The 25,173-nt window shown below is 43.5% G+C and overlaps 1 protein-coding gene across 3 annotated transcripts in view; it reads left to right on the top strand.

Moving 5' to 3' along the window:
* The window catches only part of PKHD1L1 (PKHD1 like 1), a 314,599-nt gene that overhangs the window by 209,029 nt on the left and 80,397 nt on the right, over window positions 1-25,173 (top strand). For all 3 annotated transcript variants that reach the window (XR_015050730.1, XM_085852211.1, XM_085852212.1), the window contains exons 53-61: window positions 6,432-6,606; window positions 6,904-6,992; window positions 7,296-7,432; window positions 7,620-7,749; window positions 10,291-10,409; window positions 11,183-11,312; window positions 11,602-11,775; window positions 23,521-23,624; window positions 23,723-23,852. Coding sequence is in view for 2 of the 3 variants with exons in the window: in XM_085852211.1 (XP_085708337.1) it covers window positions 6,432-6,606; window positions 6,904-6,992; window positions 7,296-7,432; window positions 7,620-7,749; window positions 10,291-10,409; window positions 11,183-11,312; window positions 11,602-11,775; window positions 23,521-23,624; window positions 23,723-23,852 (1,188 nt within the window). In the remaining variant the exon portion in view is untranslated. The remainder of the gene's footprint in view (window positions 1-6,431; window positions 6,607-6,903; window positions 6,993-7,295; window positions 7,433-7,619; window positions 7,750-10,290; window positions 10,410-11,182; window positions 11,313-11,601; window positions 11,776-23,520; window positions 23,625-23,722; window positions 23,853-25,173) is intronic.

The following is a 25,173-nucleotide window of genomic DNA, read 5'->3' as shown; positions in this document are numbered from 1 at the left end:
GCATCTCCTTGGGTATGGTAACCATCAGAGTGACCAGACCAATAGTAGGTGTAACCACCCACCATGATCTCGCCACAATCCGGTCTCCGAACCTCAGAGAGAGCTGCAATACTGATGTCCAAACGCTTGAGCTCAGCTGATAGCAGAGACAGGTGATCATCCTCTGTTAGGGATAGGACATTCCAGGCACCCACCCGAAGGGACCGCCTCAGGTTAACCCTAAGAGACCGCCGTCTGGTGGACGATACCTCAGCATAACTCTGACACACTCTCCCACAATCTGACCCAGGGAACATTACCCCGTGGTTTCCCTTCTATCATCAAAGATTGGAGGTCCCGAAGGTTTTGCCCCAATCCCGTCATCCGGTGAGCTGCCCTGTGAAGGGAAGCTGCACAGGAGGTACTCCCACGGAGTGGGTCCCCAGATTTATTTGCGTTTTTGTGTTTTGCGGAATGAAGGGTTTTACGGTGGCCGGAGTGCAAATCCTGCCACCAACCTCCTAATAAGAAGTAACCCAACTGCCGGAGGACGTCCGCAGACACAGTTGGGCACTAGATATGGATGGCCGTTGGCTCACAAGGAGCTCCTCCGCCCTTTGACAGGTTTTGTGTTTAATCCTGCTGGGTGTCCATATCCAAACACCCTCCTCACCAGAAAACCTGGTGGGGGAGACGGTTGAGTCGTCGACAACCCGACCATGGAACAGGTTAGTACAGGTTTACATGGTACCTATAGCAGGTCACAGATCTATCCTGACCTGACCTGACTGACAACACGATACTCAAAGGCAACATGATTAATTTTGTAAATTATGATTTTCGTCCTGACTCATTTTTCCCATATTCTAGTTAGGTGGCTTGATGATGGGATCAGGAAATTGGATGTGTAACATTTCATGTTAAAATTATCGCCACTAAAAACTGAGCAATCTTGGAAATTTGCATGCGAATTACGTCTCCCTTGGAATTGGCATAAATGTCTGTCCATTACCCACATCAATAACCTCTATAAATTGGCCACCCGTGTGGCCTAAGCCAGTTTAGAAGTGGCCCGGTCTTATTTTACATCAAATGAGTTGGTTCACGCTATCGGGATGGCTCAAGGATTGAAGACTCCGACTGCTGTTGCTTCCCAGTGCAATGTTCGTCGCGATATGATTCTTAGGGCACTGACAATGTGCCATTCGACTTGGACAGTTCATCCTGAGACATCAATCAGGTTGTCCAAGGCTTACAACCCCTTCATGAGGATTTTCTTGTCACCCTTGCCAGAAAGAACTTCCTTTCATTATGTATGATCATTCCAGAATAACTTGCAAAAAGCAATGAACCATCAAATTGGGACTCATGACATTAAGACAGGTTTTAATGACAGTAGGATGATGTCCATAAGATTACTGCTCTGCATCCTTCATGCGCAGCACCATCAACAGAAGCAGATGCATTTGGCAACAACATCACAACTAGAGGTTGAACCATTGGAGTCATGTCACCAACACATTTAGATTCTGCCTAAAGTTAAACTATGAATGTGATAGAATCTGGTGAAAAGGTCAGAAATAATTTTTTAATTGTTCCATTAAGCAGCTTGATCAGTCTGGTTGGTGGGTGGGGGTTGTAGGGGCGGAGTATAATCAACAGAACATGCTAAACACTGCGTGAAGCAAGGAGAAGCTGCTGACATCTCAAGTGTTAATCCTTCATTGGAGCAAAAGTGGGAGACAGGAGAGGGTGAAGGTTGATGTGGGGTGGGTCTTTGTATCACCCTGAAGATAAGGCTTTGCTCTTTACACTGAAATTTGATGTATCTGTAAAACCTTGTCTAGGCAAAGATGTGTGGCGAAACGGGATGTTGGATCGCTGCTGACAATGGAAAAGCAAAAAAAAAAAAAAAAAAAAATTTGTGGAGCAGCTCCTTGATTACAATTTTGAGTCTCAGGATGTTGGGGTTGGTGGTCGTAAGGGACTGAGGTCGATGTGCATTGGCAGACAGGTAGAACAATCGATGGAAGAAATGAAATTTGATCGAGATATGATAATCACCGTGGGAAGAGAAGCTGATGTTTCTGGTGTTGACATTTCATTGGAGTGTTTCCTCTTTTGCTTTGATGCAGATTGATATCTCTCTCTTTTGCTCATACAAAGGGCTAACAACCAAAATGTCAGCGTATCCTTGCTTCCCATTAGCATACTTTGATTAACACGCCATTGATTCCATCCATTGTTCTACCTGTCCACCGACGCAGATCGACACAATTCTTCGGAAGCAAGGATAAGTTCTTCATTCTGCCCGATGGTGTGGGCTGGCATTTGAGGGTTTTTTTTTTTAAACAATATCTAAGACTCGAAGTGGAGCTGCCACATACTGTTCATCTTGTTGTTATCTTGCCAAAACGAAGTTTTTGCAAGATATGTTAGTCAGCTTGTATGTTTTTTTTTTTGTTTTTTTTTTGTCTGTAATCACGTATAAAAAATTCTGCAGAGCACAGTTATCATCGGAAATTTTTGTAACTTCGCACATCAGAGGCCTATAGAGGTCCCTTTCAGTGCACAAAATTTTGAAGGTCAAGGTCAAAGGTCAAGGTCACTTTGGCGCAAATCAGGGGAGTCGACTAAACCCTTATTTTTTGAGTAATTTTGATCGGATCGTCTTCAAACTTCATGGGAATATAGTTCATGGTCTGGCGCTCAGCTGATTAATTTTTGGTGGTGATTGGCCTTGACCTTCATGGTTAGCGCCTGAGGTCAAACATATTTGACCCCAAGGTCAAATTTTCAAGTTTTAGGAACCATATCATGTCGTACCTCAAATTGAACACCCCGATGAGTGCTTTCTAGATATGTCAAGCTTGAGACATTATGACGTCATTTGGTGACGTTATGAGGCAAACGCATATTTTTCATGGTTACTCTGTAGAACGATTCTCATCGGAATCTCTCGTAGGCAGATATTCCTCAAGGAGTCGCTCCTGGTGGATAGCAGCTCTGTTCACCTCAGTGTGACCTTAAAGAAGTCACACGTGGTCATCTTTTGGCAAGATACGGGTAATCCTGTGGGTGACATTGGTTTATTTTATTTTTATCTCTGTTCGTCATAATTATATGACACACACACACACACACACACACACACACACACACACACACACACACACACACACACGGATGCAAACCTATGGGGTTGTTCATGCCCTATCTTTCTAAATGCTTAACATCAAGCAAGGAAGCAGCATATACCATTTTTTTTAACTATTTGGTAGGACCACCGGGGTTTGAAGAGCTGTCCAAGACTCAGAGAGTACACTCGAACCATTACACCACCGAGTCTAATCAAACAACTAATCTTGTTGACCTTATTGAGTTTACCGAATAACTGATCTTGGCATCATTCTGAGCTGTATCAAGACAGGGATGATCATTACTTGTCTCGGCATCCCTCTGGCCGAACAGCAAGGTCCAAACTTTATCCTTATTGGTGACAAAGCCCATCCACACGTTGGCCCATGTCAGCGTTGCACCACAAGAGCACAACATAACTTGCATTATCTCTGAGTTTAAATCCAATTTAGTATTCTTGGTACATCCTAAGGGTGTATATTTGTGGTTGGGAAGTGTGCAGTCTCTCTGTCAACCGGTAGGGGGGCCCTGCTTGAATAATGGTGCGACATCCCACAGTGAGAGTTAGTTTGTCTGATTTGGTCGATGACAATACATGTACAAATATGTATTGTGGTCAGTATTGGTCACATGCGTTATTAACAGCATTTCTGCCAATGTAACTTGTTTGTATAATATAAGGGGTCATTGCCAAGAAGCACTCGTTGCAGACAGCAATATTGTTTTTTGGCCAGAAAATTTAACTTTGGCTTCCACTGATATCATGTTTGTGTTTGGAGTGTACAGATCAATCTGTCGGTCCTCTTCAAGCAGAATATTATGATGTTTGAACCAACCATAAAACAATGCAAAGGTAGAAACTGTTGTTGCTTCATTTTTTGTGAGTGAGTAGTATTTACGAGCATGGCTGGCAGGATGACCGAGCTCGGTACACACACTCACTCATCTCGAAGCTATCTAGCCTGAGTTTGAATCTCGACCAAGCTATAAACTGTTATCCCAGTGTTTCACAGGTAGGGTGGTGGTGATTCATCAATGTGTGTGCCATCCCTTGGTTGGATGAACGTTAAAGATCTCGCACTGTCCATCGTGAAGAGTATGTGAAGCTATCGCCAGCACCATGGCCAAATTCCAAATTCCTGCCATTACTACTGCTGGGAAGGCAATGGCAAACCACCCAGTATAACCTCTGCAGCAACGATGCTCTGTAACAGACTATGGTACATCAGAATCAGAATCGATGAGCAAAAACATGAGGACACCCTAAAAACTATGTGTGCACATGTATGTAAATGGGAGTGGGAAGGACAAAACAGTGGGGAACAGAGACATTAGGAGGTCTGTGGAAGGGAGAGGGATGGGGCAGGGAACATGGGGAATACAAGGTGGACATTACAGGGACTTTCAGGAAGGAAAGCAGGGAATTTGAAGGAAGTGGGCTTGGGGTGGATTAACGGGGGTAGAAAAGATCGTTGTTTTGGATGAGGGCAGCAAGAGATGGTGGTGAACAGCTGTTTTGAAGTCCTGGAGGGAAGAATGGGATTGAATAGAGTGAGGGAGTTTATTCCAAAGGAGGGGAAAAAAAGAGGAATGAAAGAATGAAGCATGTTACTTGCTTGTTACTTTGTTACTTGCTATTAAAATCATCTCAAGATAATAATTAGTGCCATAAATATTGGAAACATTTCGATTTCTATCAACAGAACAAAAAAAGAAAGAAATCGACATAACATGCTCCATGTTGTTTAAATAAAGCACAAACGAGACAGAAAAGAATGGCATTAAATGTACAGAGATGATCAAGGATATTGGACACAGGAAAGGGTCATTTGTCCAATCATGCCTCAAGTGCTCTATCAGCATGAGATCAAGTCACATTATGCAGTCTATCAGTTTGTTGGTTGAACTTCACTGAGGGAGGGAGGGGAGGGAGTAAATAACAGTGGGGTAGGTACAGGGACATCACCAGGGTGTTTATTACCACCGCCACCGAAGGTGAAGGAGGTTATGTTTTCACCCCTTTCTGTCTGTCTGTCTGTCTGTCTGTTTGTTTGTCTGTCTATTTGTGTACAGGATATCTCAAAAGGTTGTCGATGGATCCGGATGAAATTTTGTGCACAGTTTCGTTGTGTGACAAGGGCGAACTGATGAGCTTTTGGTGAAGATCTGGATCCAGATCCGGATCTGATAATTTTTAAGTGATTCTTCACCATTGACAGACAAGGCTAAACCGATATATAGCATGAAACAGGTTGTGCGTGTGACAAGGAAGAATTGATTCGACCTTGGTGAAGATCTCGATCCGGATCCGGATCCGACTACTAGACTTTTCTAAGTGATTCTTCACCATTGAGAGATGAGGCCAAAAACGATATTTCAAAAATGTATCGGGCCTGATATGTTCTCATGGATCAGGCATTACGTGGTGTAGATATGCACTCCACAGAGTGCCCTTCTAGTGGTTTATGGAACACTTTCCAGGACTATAAGCAAAGACTACAAAGGCTGACAGGTCAACTGACAAAACAAAATAAGTGTAAAAATAATCTTGGAGTGTTTTGAGAATCTATCAGAAAAAAATAATATAGCTGTAAGCCCTCTGTTGAAGAGTTTATTGTTGATCAAACAAATGCAATTATTAGCTCACCTGGACCTTTGTCAGGTGAGCTTATGCGATCAAGCAGTGTCCACAGGTGAGCGAGCGAGCGAGTGAGTCAATCAGTCAGTGAGTCAGTGAGTCCATAAACACTTCAGTCATTATCACTTGAACCAAACACACGATTTCACTGAAACTTCACCACGACCTTCATTACCCATGATGTATCAAAGTTTGTTCATGGCATAAAAAAAACAAACAATCAAGGTCTAAGAGGGTCTGCGGGGGGGGAGGGGGGTTGAGTGAGTGTTGCTCCTGATCCAGCTGAGCTTCAGGACGTGTGGTCCTATTATTCTGACTGGAGTCAGGGATTGCCAAATAAACCCAATAGCCATGCTTCGAAAGCAAACATTTTCAGGTCGGAGTAATTCTTAAGCACTTTTATTCTTCATCAACCCAATGCCTCGTGCTTGGTCAACAAAAAGAAGCATGGCAAATCAATTATAAAGTCAGAGATATCTGAGTGAAGAATGAAGATAAGTTAATTTATAACCTAAATGTTTGAAACTCCATCACGTCTTTTCAGCTGCATCGGTGGTTATAAGAGCAGTGACAAAAGACATTGTAATGCATTTTAAGATGGTGCTTCGCTGTAACGCTGTTTACTTTGCTGATATTTGCATTGTCCTGAAATGACTGCGGTACATCTTATGTTCAGTGACGGGGAATGATTCAAGTCCACGCCGTCAGCTGGATCCAGGCTCAATAGATCCAAATGAGCGAGATCAAAGTGTGAAACTGCAAGTACAACGATGCTTCTATCGGACCTGCCAACCTCCAGCAGCACCCTCTCCTCAACCACCATCTAGTTCAGGACGTCCTTCGAGCTACGAGTAAGATAAGCACGAATCTCACCAATTGCGTATTAATACCATTACTTGCAATACTGCTACTACTACTACTACTAATAATAACAATTAATAATTATATTACCTGGATTGTACAACATTTTGGAAAACATAACATTAGGATACATTTGTGTACATTACCATGAATTTTAAGTTTTTGGTAGATAATGAACAAATGAGCTTTGTGTATGAGATTTTAATCTGGGATCTAAACAACAGGAGCTCTGTGCTCAGCTGGGAGTACTGAATAGCCCACTCCAAATGTGTTTTTGTGTTCTCCAGTTTGTGGTCCAACAACACTTTCTGGAAACATTCCCAAGAGAACAGAAACAAGACTCCTGCAGAGGGTGAAGATGTAATAGTCCCTGCTGGTAAATTCCTACTCCTACTGTCATAGACAACACAGAGTTGATATTCCATTTTTGGTTTGATATTTGAAGCTCACCATGTGGAACTTAATGGAGCTGTAGCTCTACCTCTCGCTGACATCACATAAAGACAGCAGTTTTCTTTCTTTCTTACAAGTTGAGTCTCCCTTGTGGAACAAACCTAGAACCAGCTCAGACTCAAACATATGACAATCAAATGGGCTGCCCTGCCACCAGAATTTCTCGAAATCAATTGGTCTCAGATTACTCTGTTCTGCATGACCTCATCACAGTTTTACTTTGCAGGCTGTTGGCTTGTCATGGACATCCATCCTCCAACACTCAACAAGCTTATCGTTTTTGGTGTGCTTGAGATTGCTGATGATATCTGGAATGATGGTGACAAACCTGTGGAGCTCAGGGTTACTTACCTCTTCATCCAGGTGAGCTTTCAACCATAAGAACAAAGGACATATTTGAAGCTCAATTTCGGAAATTGTTCACAAGATTTAGGCAAATTCTTACATCGGGATTTTCAACATGGCTGCACATCTATGTATTGCATAAAGTATTAATACTTTTGATGTTTCTAAGAGTAAAAATATTTGTTTGTTCAATTTGGTGCTACAGGGGGGACGACTGGTTGTTGGCTACGAGAACGATCCATTTGATGGTGAGGCCATAATATTCCTGGAGGGCAACCACCACACACAGGATTGGCTACTGCCTGGTGGGGGAAATCTTGGATCTAAAGCCATTGGTAATTTTCTTCATCGTCCTTCCTTTATTACGTCCTTTCAAGTTCAGGTAGCCTTCAGAAAGGTCACTTCTTGTGCTGCCTGGACTAGTGTGAAGAGTGAAACTTTTCAGTAATGAAAGTCAATAGTTTGAAGCAATAAGTGACTTCAAAATGATAAAGTTTCATGATTCTGCTTTTTTCATTAATTATACTGACAACAACAAAACACAGTTAATGAAAATGAAATGATCAATGAACTCTTTGGATTGCCCCAGGAAACAAGCTTGTATTTTTACAGCTGCAATTGTCTGCTTCAGCCTTCTGGAGAAAATAATTAAGCTAAAAGGGAAAATAGTTTGAAACAAACTTTTTTTCAGTAAAATTATATATTACAAGGAAATAGAAGGAAATCAGACAAAGGTGGAGGCCATTCAGTCCATCATACCCACGTGACAACACCACACCAATTTATCAACACCAGATACAACAAAGAAAAGGCAAAATTAAGTAATTTATTTATTCTAAGTGTTTTTGTATTTTTTTTTTGTAAATATCTATATATATATTTCTTCTCCTCAGGGGAGGGGACATGGGCTTGGTTAAAAACACACAACATCAACCACACAACACTCCTTGATGAGAACCACACCAACAGTACTCCGTACACACGCACACAATCACCCATCAATTCTCAAACTGCCTAAAAGTCCTGCCAACATCCCCATGCCCCTTTATCTCCATAACTTTCAGGTACCAATCTAATTCCAATTTAAACTTGTCCACTTTTTCTGCTGCCACTACCTTTCCAGGGAGACCATTCCTTGCATTAACTACTCTCTGAGTGAACGTCCCCTGCCTGACTACTGTCTTAACTCTCCTCTTCTTTACTCTCAGGCTATGACCCCTGGTTCTATCACTGTCTACTCTGTTGAATAATTCATCTGCACTTATTTTATCTATACCTTTCATTATCTTAAACATCTCTATCATATCTCCTCGTAACCACCTTCTTTCTAGTGGATAAAGCCCTGTCTCCTTCAGCCGCTCCTCATAGCTAAGTCTCACTAAGTCCGGGATCAATGTAGTAGCCCTGTGTTGAACCCTCTCTATGGCATCTATGTCCTTCCGAAGTTGTGGTGACCAGAACTGCACACAATATTCTAGATGTGGCCCTCACTAAATTGCTGGACAATGTTAACACCACCTCTTTTGATTTATCATTGATCCCCCTCCGAATACATCCGAAAACCATATTTGCTCTCCCTGTAGCTGCCTGGCACTGTGCTGCTGCTTACCTCCCATATCTATTACCACCCACAGATCCTTCTCCTGTGTGACACGATCCACCATTACCCCTTGCATCCTGTAATCTCTATTTTCATTGTTCTTTCCCACCCCCAACACCTTACACTTGCTAAGGTTAAATTACATCTGCCAATCTTTTGCCCAATCTATTACCCAATCAAGTATCAATACTTTCCTGAATCTGATCACCACCCCCTCTGATATCCTCCTTACCTCCAAGCTTTGTGCCATCTGCAATTTTGGAAAGCTTACTCTTCACCCCACTATCCAATCATTGATGTAAATAATAAATAGTCATGGTCCGAGTACTGATCCCTGAGGTACCCCACTACTTACATCCTCCCAGCAAGACATCCTCCCACTCACAGCCACTCTTTGTTTCCAACCACTAAGCCAGTTTGCAATCCAATTAGCTACCTGACCAGCCACTCCACAAGCCCTCACTCTGGCTAACAACCTCCGATGTGGTACCTTATCAAATGCCTTCTTAAAGTCTAGATATACTATGTCCACTGCCATTTCCCTCCTCCACCCATTCAGACACTGCTTCATAGAACTCGAAAAGATTTGTTAAACAGGAATTACCTTTGGTAAACCCATTCTGACTAACTTTAATTAGTTTGTATTTATTTAAATGGTTCCTCATCTGGTCCCTAATTAATGTCTCCAACACCTTCCCCACAACTGACGTCAAACTAACAGGTCTATAGTTTCCCAATTCTCTGGATCCTTTCCTAAATAATTGTGTTACATTTGCAACTCTCCAATCCTCCGGTACCTGTCTGACTCCAGAGAACTATTGAAAATATCCGTTAACATCTCACTTACCTGCTCAGCCACCTCCCTCAATACTCTTGGGTACATATTATCCTGGCCCCGGAGCCTTATCTACTCTTCGATTTCCGAGCTCTTCCTTTACTTCCTCCACTCCAACCTGGATCTTCTGTAAAAGCCCTTCCTCACCTCCTTGATAAATACTCTCAGCTATTGGCAATTCTCCTGACTGTTCTTGTGTATAAGTTGAAGCAAAATACCTGTTTAATAAGCCTGCCATCTCACTTTGATCACTAACCACTCTCCCGGTGTTCTTCCTCAATGGGCCCACACTGGTCCTAACCTCTTCCCAAGACATTGTTTGCAGATGTCAATTAAATGAACAACGTATAGTTTCGTTTAGTTTGTATGTTCATGTGACATCTAAACAGTCTATTGTTTTGTAAAATTGCAATTGAAGAGTGATGTGTTTCCATATTGTAGGTGTATTCGGAGGACTGGATATGCATGGACGAAACGTGAGCGAATATCGTGCAAAACTTGCAAGGACAGCACGCGCTGGTTCCTCATTGCTGTACTTGGACAAGCCAGTTGGATGGCAGGTGAGTAGGGGGTAATTTTAACTATGTGTAAGGTCAATTACCACATTTATACAACAACTATAACAATTCGTATAACTCCAAATACAACAGGGTAGAAGATCAAACAGAGCTCTGTAATTGTTATACCATGGATACCATTAACATTGTATGCAAACTGTGTGTGTGTGTGTGTGTGTGTGTGTGTGTGTGTGTGTGTGTGTGTGTGTGTGTGTGTGTGTGTGTGTGTGTGTGTGTGTGTGTGTGTGTGTGTGTGTGTGTGTGTGTGTGTGTGTGTGTGTGTGTGTGTGTGATAATTGGGAAATGCCATGAAAAGTTGGAGTGCTTTCATTATCTGAGCAAAGTCCTCTGCAGCCAATGTGACTTTCCCGTACATCAAGATGGTTACAATGTCAAGATGGATCAAGATCACCTAATTATGTTACTGCAGCAACAACCGTGCTGGGAAAGGACGGGTGTGGGGGAGTGGGGGATATGTGGATGATTCGAGAGAGAGAGAGAGAAAGGAGGTGAGAGGAGTGGGGGGAGGAGAGAAATAAACTTAGGGGGGGGAGGGGTGAGGCAAGGGGACATATGAGTAAGGAGCGGGAAGGGGGAAGGAAGGTGTCAATAATCCCACAATATTTGCATATGTGATAGAAATATGGCACACGAGTTATGCATTAATGCTGGAGTGTTTCTCTTCCAACTCTTCCATTTCCATGTGAAGCTAAAAGGTGTGTGATTAGGTTTACCTGCTTGCCTTTCACCGAACTGCTTGACCATGGTGTCTATAGGCTGGTGATGAGATTGTGGTCAGCACCACAAGTTACGACGCTTGGCAGACAGAGACAGTCCGGATCAAAACAGTGTCAACTTACGGATTGATCCTGACCCTGGATAATCCGCTCAACCACACACACATTGGTGAGAGCCCCAGTCACCCAGCCGAGGCTGGCATTCCCAGAATCCCTCACAGTGGCAGAGTTGTTTTTCCTTATCACCATGTCCATTCACTTGCACATGACAGACTACGACTACAAGTGCTTCGATTTTTCTCAATAAAAGGCTTGTTGTACTGTCTTTTTATTTTGTCAGTTGATAATAATTTGGTTTCAAGCGTTAAACATTATCATGAATGATTGATTTGGTGACATGATGGCTGACGTAAAGCAGGACACGTAACCAGAATGCTTCTGCCTTGCTATTTGTCTAGGTGAGAAGCACAGTTTGCCTGACGAAGCTCAGGTGTACACGTTAGCTGCTGACGTGGGTCTGCTTTCACGGGGCCTACGTATCGTGGGTGCTGAACAGCCTGATTGGGAGCGAGAGGCTTTTGGTGCCAGAGTTCTTGTGGGTTCTTTTTGGCATGGTGACTCGAAATACCAAGGTTATATTCTTCATCATTCACATTGTTGTTTTGTTGTCCTTTTATTGACTGAGAGATGGACAGTTTGTGAACTTGATTCAAGACTCATGGGAAAGCTTCATACATGATAGCTGTAAAACAGAAATAGCACCATAAAGTACACAACACACCGAAGCAGAGATTTTAAAACATCGGATCCTGTTTGATCTAATCACCCAATGGAGGCAGTAAGTTCGTTTTACTTTGTCTCCAGCACCAATTGTAAACCATGTGGGCTCTTAATGAAATGGCGTGATAAATGTGCAAGGGTAATTCAAAAGGTTACACATGATCAAGGTACTTGCAATATAGTCCAGCCCTTTTACAACAAACGTAAATGTTCTCTCTGCTATCCTTCTCTGGCTATTTTCCAACTCGTTCCACAGCCGTAGGCTGGGTGCATGAATATTGCGATCTGTGGGTTTGTCTGATGGCAGAATATCTCCCACCCCGAAGCCCGCCTATTTTCCAAATTTCCAGTTTTACCTTCCTGAGAGTTTCCTTCTGCATCCATCTTGTCCACCCCATGCATTCTCCCCTTCCCCTCATTCGTCTCCCTCATTCCTCACCATACCCATTATTTGTCCGTCTCCCTCTATGTTGTCCTTCAACCTTTCTCTCTCTCTCTCTCTCTGTCTGGCTGTCTCTCTCTCTCTCTCTCTCTCTCTCTCTCTCTCTCTCTCTCTCTCTCTCTGTTTCTCTCCCTCTCTCTCTCTCTGTTTCTCTCCCTCTCTCTCTCTCTCTGTTTCTCTCTCTCTCCCTCTCTCTCTCTGTTTCTCTCTCTCTCCCTCTCTCTCTCTGTTTCTCTGTCTCTCTCTCTCTCTCTGTCTCTCTCTCTGTCTCTCTCTCTGTCTCTCTCTCTCTCTCTGTCTCTCTCTCTGTCTCTCTCTCTGTCTCTCTCTCTCTCTCTCTCTCTCTCTCTCTCTCTCTCTCTCTCTCTCTCTCTCTCTCTCTCTCTGTCTCTCTCTCTCTCTCTCTCTCTCTCTCTCTCTCTATCTCTCTCTATCTCTCTCTCTCTCTCTCTCTCTCTCTCTCTCTCTCTCTCTCTCTCTCTCTCTCTCTCTCTCTCTCTCTCTCTCTCTCTCTCTCTCTCTCTCTCTCTCTCTCTCTCTCTCTCTCTCTCTCTCTCTCTCTCTCTCTCTCTCTCTCTCTCTCTCTCTCTCTCTCTCTCTCTCTCTCTCTCTCTCTCTACTGTTCCTTTTGTTCTGTTGTTCTGTTGCGTCCTGGTTCATTAAGTGTTCTTGCTCTTCCATGAGCAGTGACTCTGTATAGAATATATATACATATATATACACATATATATATACACACACACACACACACACACACACACACACACACACACACACACACACACACACACACACACACACACACACACACACACACACACACACACACACACACACACACACACACACACACACACACACAATTGTGGCAGTTTAAATCACCAAATTTGGCACAGAGTGTCATAATGTAAATGTCTCAGGCAAGTTCAACTTGGCGCTCACATGTTAAAAACATATAATGACAACTTGTACAGGACTATACGTACTCGCACCACAGCCATAAGTTAGCACCCTCTAAGGAGGTGTCTAAAGAGGTATTACACGAAGGTAAAACAATGGCAGAAGTCAGGACCTCCAACGAATCTATTTTTATTTTTTTTTGTATACATAGTCGAGGCTCGTGGAAGAGTGAGTACAATGAATGGATCATGACGTAACAGGACAAATAGGAACAGCAGAGAGAGAGGGAGGAAACACCAACAGCAGAGCCGAAGGCCAAGATTTAGGGAGAATTGGACAAAACAATGGATGTGAGGAGGAATGGGGGACAGAAGAGGATGAATGGGGTGGACAAGATGGATACAGAAGGAAACTCCAAGGAGGGAAAACTGGAAATTTGGAAGGAGGAGGGAGTTGGGTGCGGTGGGTTGACGAGGTTAGAAAAGATCATGGTTTTGGTTTGGGGACGATCTGAGATGGTGGTGGACAGCTGTCTTGAAGACGTGGAGGGAAGAATGAGATTGAAGGGAATGTGGGAGTTGGTTCTGCATGTGGGGAAATTAGGGAACGAATGAATGAAGGTGAGCAGTGATCCTGGATTTCGGTAGTTTCACCGGAAGGGGTTAATGGTGGACTGTGTGAGCCCTGTAGAAACCTGGTGGGGAGGCGGGGGGGGGGCACACACAAAGCTCAGAAAGAGCAGAGGTTGCAAGACCAGAAAGGAGGTGGTAGAAGACGCAGAGACCAATGGATCTGTCTGTGATGGTGAAGTGATAGGATAAACTCAGCTTCATCTTGGGAGGTTCCAATAATCCTAAAGGCCTTGGTTTCCACTGCATAAAGCTGAGCAAGATGTGAGGCAGGGGAGCCATCCCACAGGGAAGAGCGGTACTCACTTCTTCAAGGTGTGGATGAAAGCCTTGTAGATGGATCGGAGTTCAGGTGTGCCAAGGAAGGACTGTGTGTGACAGAGGATGCCCAGTCTGTGGCTGGCTTTGTCCAGATGACTCCAATGCAGTATTTGGTCTTCCGTTTGATTATGTTTATGCCATATGCTGATATTGTATGGACTGTGCTTCCCTGTCGATGAACCTCTGGTAGCTTGTTCATGTTGCTGTGTTTGAGCCTGGGGAGTAACTGCTGAAATCTATCTGTCTGGGTTCTTCCCCATATCTCTGATCTTTGTTCCTTTCACATTTCTTTCTATTTTTTTTTTCATAATTTTGTTCATTTATTTGAATTCTTGCCTTTTCTTTTCTTTTATCTCTTTTGCCCTTTATTTCTCTCTTTCTTTATCTGTCTGTCTAAGGAGAAGTGAATTATTGCAGAATTTTTTCTATAAGGTTCACTTGGCTGTGCCTGGATGGGTTTGAGGGTAGAGGAGTAGCGGCTGAAACCTGAATCCAATCCAGGTTCATTCTGATGACTCCGTCTTTGCTCTTTACTTCTTTGGGTTCCTTCTGATGACTCCAATGCAGTATTTGGTCTTCTGTTTGATTTGTAGGCCAAATTTGAAATGTGGTTTGCCCAAGAAAGATCATTGCTGATAATGAGACCCTGGAGTCTGAATGATTGAATTTCAACTTCCTCAAGAGGATTGTTAAGAAAGTAGATGGGAGGGTTTGGCAGATGATCCTTTCGGAGAGAGAGATAGTGAGAGTGTGAGATTTGTCAGGATTGACAGACATATTACAAGTGTTTGACCAACTTGTGATTTTTTTTCAAGGTCTGAAAAGAGGGAAGAGACAAGCAGCCTGCTTGTCTGAAGGATGAGCTTGTCTGCAGCCAGGCCAAAGTGTGGAGTCGTCAACAAATGCATAAAGAGGATTTTGCAATCATAGAGATAATTGATGAAGATCAGGAATTGGACTGGGCCCAGAACACTGACTTTGGGCACTCCAGCCTTGCCAGGGAGAGGAGATTGAAGGTTTCCGTTTTGAGCCACACATTGGCTATGAGAGTTGAGGAAGTCAGTAATCCATGTGTGTTGTGGCCTTGGATGCCAGAGTAGTGGAGCAGATAAGAGTGATTTTTTTTTTTGGTAAAATCATTCCAATGGTGATGCAAGCACAAAAATTGGCACAAATATTCCTTTTCGGGTCACTTGTCAAGGAAAAAGTGCTCGCCACTTGAAATTCCAACATGGCACCATTTTATGAGATGGTCACCAATTGGCTCCAAAAATGCAACTTTTCAATATAGGAATTGATGGAGTTATTTTGTTGCATAACACAATCAAACTAGCTTATATTTTCGTTTACAGACAAATGGGGAGTGTGGGGTAGCAGTAGTCGAGGTAATTCCTTTGTTTCAGCAGTCAGCCACATCCTTTGGATGGATTATACCTACACTGATCCTCACTACTAACCCAACTCACACCTATGGTTGCTAGTAGTCGTTAATGCACAGTGACAGCCACACCCTGGTACACTGCATTGGCTCACGGACTAAACTAGGTGAGAGTAGCACACGGAGTATCTCTGTGTGCGACATAGTATGTCTAACTCCAACCTTACGATGCAGAGTGTCTTCTCTAATTAAGAACTGTGGTCACTTGAGAGTGACAGAATTCTAACCATTAGCCATGGATCGATTAAGATGGACCAAAGAAGAGTCATGCACTACCAGGGCACACTGGAGATAGTTCACTGTTTTTCAACTTAGCATGGGGTTCAATGTCAGCTAACGAAAAGTTAATATCTCAAATGCTATCTAATCAACCCCTCAAAGGTTAGATAGCTGCACCTGAATTGAGAGGATATGCCAGCACGGGAGAGCCAAGCCAAGGATAATGGGGTTTTAGTTATCTGGATGGTGTACAGATCACACTGGATTGAAATGGCATTGGAAGAACAATCGGGCTAGGTGTATGGCAAATGCATGAACCTAGATGTATTCCATATACCAAAGTGCATATGGTAAAAGGTGGTAAAAGGGTAAACCCTCGCCCTTGACCTGTTGGTTAACTCATTTCCAAAAATGGAAACACAAGCCAATTCAAGACAGCAAACTAACTGGAGCAATGTTGCCTCCGTCAGCAGGAAAGAGAAACAAAGAAAAAATTTATTTCACCACGTAGTTTATTCAATAGAGAACAGGACTGTGCTGGTGCTGGTTATGGCAACATTGCAAGGAATTTACCATTGTTTCATGCTATATATGCTCTGCAAATCCCACTGAATCCTGCAAGACTAGATGGCATCGAAAACGCACTGAGACGAACACGAAGCAGCACAAAACACCATCAGAGCTGTAGATTATTGTTCAACAACACAAAGCTAGAAAGGACTCAGAAAAGAATGTCTACTGCTGCTGCAAACACAGAAGAGAACCGCAGCAAGATGCAAAGAACCTCTCAGCACTCCCAAGCATCATCAATGTGATTTGTATGTGATAATGTGGCTCCAACATCAGCTTTAAGACAAGCGATGACAATGAAATTGAATGAGAGACTTAATCAGTGCGCCAGGAATCTAAACAGTGGAAAGCTCCTCCCAAAGCTAAAGGCCCGGTCACACCTTGACGTTTTAGCCAGCGATGGCAACGTATTAAAATTTATGTAAAACGCTGGCTTACGTTGAACTTTTGATGGTTTTTTTTTAAAGATTCGGACGTATTCATAGCGACTTGGTCTTATGTATAACGCATTGGTAGCGGACACAGAACGTTTCGTTGTGTTATAGATAACTTATACCAACGAATGCTGAACCTGTTGTCGGCCTACACAACCGATGCCCAACGATAGTCTAACTTAGGCATAGCGCGTTGCACGCATCGCCGACGATGTCGTGACGTAGCCTATTAAAAGGCTGACGCACAACGATTCGAATCATAACTGCCGTAGAAATGGAAGTGACAACATCACGGTCACACCTTGGCGATCTTGCCAACGTATGCCGACCAAAGAAAAATGTGTCTAAAACGTTGGGGACACGTCAAATACGGTATGAGTAAGTTTGGTATACGTGAGTACAACGCTAAAGTACGCTATCATACGTCGTAGTAAGTAGAGTACGTCAAGAAATTTTAAACATGTTCAAAATTTTACGACGTACTCGGCGTATGACACACGTTCCGCATGCGATGGGGATAAGTTTTACACACGATATGCGGACGCTTACACACGTCCACAAACGCTACTTATAAGCTACTCATAAGTCGAAACACGTCGCGGTAATGTCTTTTTTACGCGAAACTTATTTCTAACTTATGTTTGACGTGCTTTGAACCAATTCTTTACGTAGCCCCAACACACATCGACGTATGTAGACGTATTCTAATGACGTCTTCCGGTCGACAAAAAATAAATTAAAGTGTTTCTAGCTTACAACTGCCATATAAAGACGTGTTCCCAGCGGTTTTGGGAATTGGTATATAAAAATGCTGCTCATAAAAGGGGAACCCAACAGTGTTTTCGAGTCCTTTTTGAGTCGATGTCCATGTCAGCAGTAACAGTATCAGTATCAGTATTAGTATTAGTATTAGTAGTAGTTTGTTCATGTTGGCAGTAGGAGGTGAGTGTGAGGGGGAGGGTGTGGGTTATGATGGATCGTCCTTGCGTCCGCGTGTCCACAGGTAGGTTCATAGGCTGCCACTCAACGATTTAAATGGCTGCATCTCCACTATTGAAAGTAGACGCTTGCGCTCAACAATTGGATTTTTTTTACACTCAACGACTTTTAAACGGTACCACTCAGCTATTTTCATTGTTTACAATGAACGATTTAAATTGCTGTCACTCGCCTTTGTTTTTTGACGCCGGGGTTTGGAAATTTGAAGCGTTTCTTCTGAAGGTGTTAAAACGCTCAAACTCGACTATTTTAAATAGACGCTGCCGATGGACAATTAGAATCATAGCCAAGCTAGACATCGAAGTGTGAACATCCTCGTAATGCCGAAGAAAAGTTTGAAGAATGCTGCAAATAAGTGTCCTGGCCGTGGCCGTGGACGCTGACGCAAGGACGATCCATTATACCGACGTCTTTCAGCATATGAGTAACTTAAAAGTAACGTCTGTCGATGTGTGGCAACGATCGCGTAACGTGCCAACAACACGTTAATCATAGGTTAGAAATAAGTTTCGGGTATGCTAAACATTACCTCGGCGTGTCTCAACTTATGATTAACTTACAAGTAGTATGTGTTGACGTCTGTCAACGATCGCAGACCGTGCATACAACTTGTGGCCAGCGTAGCGGAACGTGTGAGTCATACGCCGGCATACGTCGTGAAATTTCAAGCATGAAAAAATTTGAGGACAACCAAAAAGTACAACGTTTAAAGCCAACGTACAACGACGTATGGCAGTGTTTTTCAGCGTGCTCTCAATGTTATCAAAACTTACCCATAACGTATTCAACGTGTGCCAGCGTTTTAGAAAAAAAATTCAAAAATCGGCATACGTTGGCTAAAACGTCAAGGTGTGACCGGGCCTTTATTGCTGGGGATGCTGTAGCACAGGAGTTATCCTGCCTGCTTTGCAGCATTATACAACAGAGAGCAAGACCATCTTAATGTCCTTAAGCATGAGTTCCAAAAGCTCTGCTGGCAAGGAACTGTATCTCTTTGCCTTTTCAGAACTTGTCATCTACATCACAGCCCTTCCAACTATTGTGAAAAACTGCCAGGAATTAGTCAAATGTGGGTGCATGACAGAATGCAGTCGTGGAAGGTGTAAATGCTACCACAATGGACTTAGTTGCATAGCTCAATGTGGCTGTACTTGCCAGGCCTAGTTGGACCACCATCACAAGGTCCAGGACAAATTGGGGAACTACTATCATCAGGACACTTCACGACCTTATTAAATGGATGAAACAGAGGGTAATATTATGAAGTAGCAGATTTAATATGTGCACGCATCTTGTCGAATGCAGCGGCTTTCTTTTGCAAACATTACTACAAACTCTATGGACAAATTTTGATTGTGGTCTGTTGATTAAACATTTTTTAAAATCACCATATATGTTTATTCATTGTGGAAAAGGTTTCTGCACGGTTGAAAATGTAGGAAGTCACACCAAAATCACTTTAATCGGACAACTCTATCAATTTCTATTCCGAAAAGTTGCATTTTTGGAGCAAATTGACGGCCATCTTGAAAAATGGCTGCCATGTTGGAATTTCAACTGGCCAGCACTTTTTCCTTCAAAAGTGACCCAAACAGAATTTTCTTGCCAATTTTCGTACTTGCATCACCATTTGAACGATTACATGCGTTTGCTCCACCATAGGCAGATAATTTGGAGATTAAAGCAGGATGCCAGGCTATCAAAAGCTCGATATATGTCCAGAGAGACAGCCCTAATCTCATGGTTGATATTGAGGGCCTCCATCCATTGTTGGGTGAGTAGAAGCAGCATGTTCATGGTGGAGTGACCTTGTCTGAAACCAAATTGGTTATCTGAGATGAGGTTGTTGGAGAAAAGGAAGGATTTCATATCAACTGCGATGATAGATTCCATGACCTAGCTGATGATTAGAAGTAAGCTGAGAGATCTGCAGTTAAGGGGATCAGTGTTTGCACCTTTGTTGTAATGCAGTGATGTTGGCAGATTTCCAAGTAGATGGAAGATGAGCTTTCACAAATGACAGGGTGAAAATGGCAGAGACAGTATGTGCAAGAGCATCAGAGCAGGTTTTTAGGAAACATCAGGTGATTCCCTCTGACACAATAGCAGAGTGAGAGTCAAGGGTTGAAAGAACCTTCACCACCTTGTCAGGTGCAAAAAGACAGAGTCCAGGAGCATTTAGGTACGATAGGGAAGGATGGTACCGTGAATGATGGGTTGGGGACTCAAGATTTGGAAGCAAACACAGAACTGAGGCATTCAGTCTTCTCACAAGCGGAGTCGGCTCTGGTGCCATTTGAAGAGAGGATGGCAATAAATGGAAGGGGAGCATACTCGAGAGACAGACGTAATAAGGTGCCACCAGGTTTTCGAGGAGGGAGACAAGTTAGAAAGTTCATTCTTGAGGTTGGACAGATGTTGTTTTCTGGCTCTCCTGAGAATGGACACACACTTGTTGCTGACTTTTTAGAATGCAATGACATTGCCTTTGGTTGGATCAGTCTTCCAGAAGAGAAAACATGTTTTAGAGCAACTGCCTCACCACAGGAGTTGCTGAATAGATATATTAAAGGGAGCAAATTTGTCTGAAAAACCGTCACTCCACCAAAACAATGACACACAGCATATAGTGGTTCCCAAGATAGTAATATCATTGGTATTCATTTAAGATAGCCCTTCCCTTATATGCAATGGGTTTATTGGTCAATATACATTGCCTGGGCTTTAGGTAGGTTTTTCTGCCCCTTCTTTACCTATTTTGCTTTGCTGCACACACGAGTCTCCTTCAAGCATGTACACCAAAGACCACAGTAGCAATTAGTCATCAGCATACATGGACATTTCACCTCAGCCCTCACCATACTCGAGCACCAACACTACAATATTTCATACACCATCAAGACTCCTTCATTATACTCACCACACCATCAGACCACAACTCTAGCTCACTTACATTTGCCATTGACACCACAACCACGATGACTGACCACCTCCATCACGAATCACCACATTGTGACCTCAATGCTACACCATCGCTGCCATCGCTCAACCACCATCACCACCGATGCCAACACTGCCTTTTGAGACCAACAGGGAACTAAGGAGCAGCCCGTACCATGGCAGTTACTCTAATTTGGACGTTGAGACATCTAACTTGGGGCATGAGTGCGCGCTCGACTCCGTATGATATTGAGTGGGTATCCCTGAAGTCCAGCTGAATTATGGCCTCCATTGCATGCTCAGCGCATGCTCATGGCTGAAGAGTGCAACCAAATATGCAGCACCATGTTAATCTTGGAACTTGACCATGTATGAGAGCTCAGAGCGAATGAGGCCTACATTTCCGCCGCCCAACTCTCACATGGGTGGGGTCAGTGCAAAGGTAATGATGCACGTACCAATGAGGGTGCTGGAAAATGCTATCAATCTGCCTGATCCACTTCCAAGCTCCTCCCTCACCAGGGGATGATAAAAGTGCCATGCATTCTGCACAGACAGTTCTGTGGATGCTGTGCTGCTTTGCATTTTGGGTGCTGTACATTCTTGGTTCTGTGCGTTCTTGTAGTCTTTGCATTCCTGGTTGGTGAACAAGCGAGGAGCTTGGCGGAGTGAGTGGAACGGAGCACACGTAGCAGAGTGCGGGACTAGTAGAGTAGCCATGTGCCAGACCGAGTGCAGTATTCGAGATATAGCAGTGCACATACGAGATGAACATTTCGAGAGATGGCAGATGGTGGAACAAGGCATTTTTCGCCCCCATGATCCTGATGCTTTGATAAGCCTATCTCCACACACGTTCTTTTCTTTATTTCTGTCCCATCTACTGTGTATGCATAAAAAGAGCATCAGCGAATACCTGGGTTCACTGATTCGCATCTGTTACATCTTCCTCTTTGCTTTCCAAAGAAGTCAGACATAAGTGGTGGAGAATCCCCGTTCAGGAGAGGGTTATCAGAAGATTTCAAAGTCACTCATTATCACCTTGAGTACGGTGAAATCATCATTAGGAAGTGCAAGATGCATCACACCATCCAGAGTCGACCCAGATCAGGTCGCCCATCCAAACTCAACAGCCGGGAAAGCAGGAAACTGGTTCGGGATGTCACTGTAAATCCAACATTGACTTTGAAAGATCTGCGAGACTCTATGTCTGAGATGGGGTCAGTGTTCATCAATCGACAATATCCTGTTCCCTTCACAAAACTGGCCTCCATGGACAGGTGGCATGAAAGAAGCCATTACTGAAAAAGTCGCATCCAAAAGCTAGTATGGAGTTTGCAAAAAAGCATCTTAATGATACAGCAGGAATCTGGAGAAATGTTTTCTGGTCAGACGAGCAAAAATTGAACTTTTTGATTTAAATTGAAAGCGTTACATCTCGTGCAAGCCTCACACTGCATATCACCCAGTCAACACCATCCCTACTTTCAAGCATGGTGGTGGTGGCAGCATCATGTTATGGGGCTGCCATTTAGTTGCAGGGACTGGCAAGCTTGTCAGGATAGAAGGGACAATGGACGGTGCAACATACAGGAGAATCCTTGATGAAAACCTGCTCGAGTCGGCCATGAATATGAACCTGGGTAGGAAATTCACATTTCAGCAGGACAAGGATCCGAAACACAAAGCCAAAGTCACACTGGAGTGGCTGTATAAGAAGAAAATAAATATTTTTGAGTGGCCCAGTCAAAGTCCTGGCTTGAACCCGAGTGAACATTTGTGGCGAGACTTGAAGATTGTAGTCCATCGATGATCCCCATCAAACTATCTCCTCGCACGTTTTTTTTTTCTTCATTTCCATCTCGTCTACTGATGTTGAACAAAAATAGCAATTTTCATGTGAAGACTGTGCAAAGCTGATAGAGACCTACCCACAAAGCACAAGTCATTGCAGCTGAAGGTGCTTCCACCAAGTACTGACGTCAGGGACTGAATACTTTTACAACCAGTGAATATTGATTTGTACATGTTCTTCGCAGGTATTCCTGACATGTAGCTTCCTTCAACGATAGCAGTGTTTTGTTTGATCCCTTTTGTTATGAATAAAAAATTCATTTGGAAAATTGTTTCTACATAATTCATAATCTAAATAGTGGTAGGGGTGGTGGATTTGGGATCCTATGATCCTGGGTTCAAACCACACTCAGCTGTTGAATTAATACCAGGTGGGGTTAACTCTGCCTGTCATCCTTCCGAGGTCGGCAAAATGAGTGCCAGCTTGCTAGTATACTGTGTCGGAGTGGCGACCCATCCAGAATTATGTCCAATAGCCAAGGAGTCTGCTTCGGCAGCACCAACGCTCAGCACAGAGTATGGTCCCAATGGATGGATGGGTATATGATAGGGGGTGAATACTTTTGCAGACCACTGTAATATCCAGATGATGCTGTGCTTCAAATTACATGCCCTATTCTTGCTCTTGCCACAGCTTAGCATCGAACATTAACCAAACCCAATCAAAGATGAGCATTTCTTGAAATACCTGTGACGCACTCGAACAGGTTCACGAATGAAACTCGTCTGGCACTCCTTTAATATCACGTCTCCTTCAGTAACAGTGGGATCCTGTCCATCGTAAATTGCAAAGACAATCTCCGAGATTAAGTATCAATGCCATAAGTTCACTACTACTTCTTGTCGTGCAGGTTATGCCCGCATCAGCAATGTGGAGTTCCATTACAGTGGTCAGGAGGGCTACAGGGATGCAAGTGATCCTCGATTTTCCATCTCATTCTTGGGACTAGAAAAGGTGTGCTCAGTCCACAGCACACATCTTGTGTCCTGCAATCCTAACCTTGCCATACCATCAACTCAGAATACTTTACATTTATTTCTACTTCCTGGCAGATCGTTGTGGATGGAGTGAGGTACATTCGTGGATGCTCCTTCCACCACGGGTTTGCTCCTGCTATCGGCATATTTGACACTGATGGAGTAATCGTGGAAGATAATGTAATACATCATACAGTGGGTGAAGGTGAGCATTTGTAAACAACATTTTGAGTTTATGTGCAACGTGAGAATTTTATATTCCACTCATAAAGTTGGGGTTAGGGTCTTATTGTGGAGGGAAAGAGATCAAAAAGTCCACAATCTTTGCTTCAGTATTATGCATGCAGCCCCTTTACGTTTCTCGAAGGCTCATGGAGACACTTGCACATGTAACACATGCAGGGTACAGACAATAATACAGTGGAAACGTCAATACGATATTTGGGAGTTGAACCTTCATATGAAGCACATCGCTGCTGCTTTGCAACTTTGTTTTGGAGGGCAGCTGTGCAGTTGATGACATGCCCCCCCCCCCTCTTGTTTCGGGTAACAATTTGGAATCGATGGAGGTTGCTGGTGATAACTCTGCACCGACTCTTCATGAAAGGTTGTTAGATCATTTAACGTCCATGAGTTCATGTTGGCAAACTGGACAGCTTGATTTAAACAGGAATCCAAACGCTCAGACCACCTCGACGTTAATCTATCCCTTGATACCCCACAAAATAGATATCTGCATTGTCTACGGGTTACATGATCGCTTTACGGTTTAACTCGAATGGCGAATAATTTTCGATTTTCCACAAACATGCCGAGGCGATGCATCCTTGTTGGTTGGAGGAATACAAACCAAGATGGTTTGATGCCAACACCAATGACCGAAAGACCCTAAGTTTACCAAAAAATTAGATGAGGTTTGTCCGAAATACCCGATTGTGGATCGAGCCTCCAAACTGTTTGGCTTTGTGCTCAGAACATTTTACAGAGCACTGTTATGAAACAAAAGAGTTGGCTTGATCTTGTGGTTATCCACCACAATTGAGAAAGGATGTCATCCTCATTATTAAGTGGAAGAAACAGCTGTTGCTCAAAACTGTAACACCATCTCTACCCAGCTACCAGCACATGTACATGGGCAACAACCCCCCTACAATCCCCCCATGATCCGCCATCAAGCATTACCCCCACAATACCCGCTGCCACCCCACACTCCACCTCCCCCTTGGCACCAATTTCCCCTCCACTGGGGCAGGACATCAACACAGCACGACAGCATGGACATGGATATGATGGTGGGACATGACACAGTACGACCACTGACACAAATGGCGTCCCGGGAAAGTATTAAATGGGACGATCAAATAACATACGGAACACCTGGTCAGCCTGTGATGGTGGAACAAGTCATTTTCACCCATTTTGTCGGTTGTCAGAGTGTGCCTGAGCGGTGGCTGTGCTGTTTCCATGCTGCGTCATGTCCGTGCTGTTCTGTGTTGTGTCCACGCCATGATGTGATGTCTGTACTG

Source organism: Eptatretus burgeri, chromosome 13 (assembly GCF_056783735.1).
Source record: "Eptatretus burgeri isolate ZD-2024b chromosome 13, Ebu_testis_v1, whole genome shotgun sequence".
In the NCBI taxonomy this organism is placed as follows: Eukaryota; Metazoa; Chordata; class Myxini; order Myxiniformes; family Myxinidae; genus Eptatretus; species Eptatretus burgeri.
Note: the sequence above shows the minus strand (reverse complement) of the source record. Positions and strands in the feature narration are given on the sequence as shown.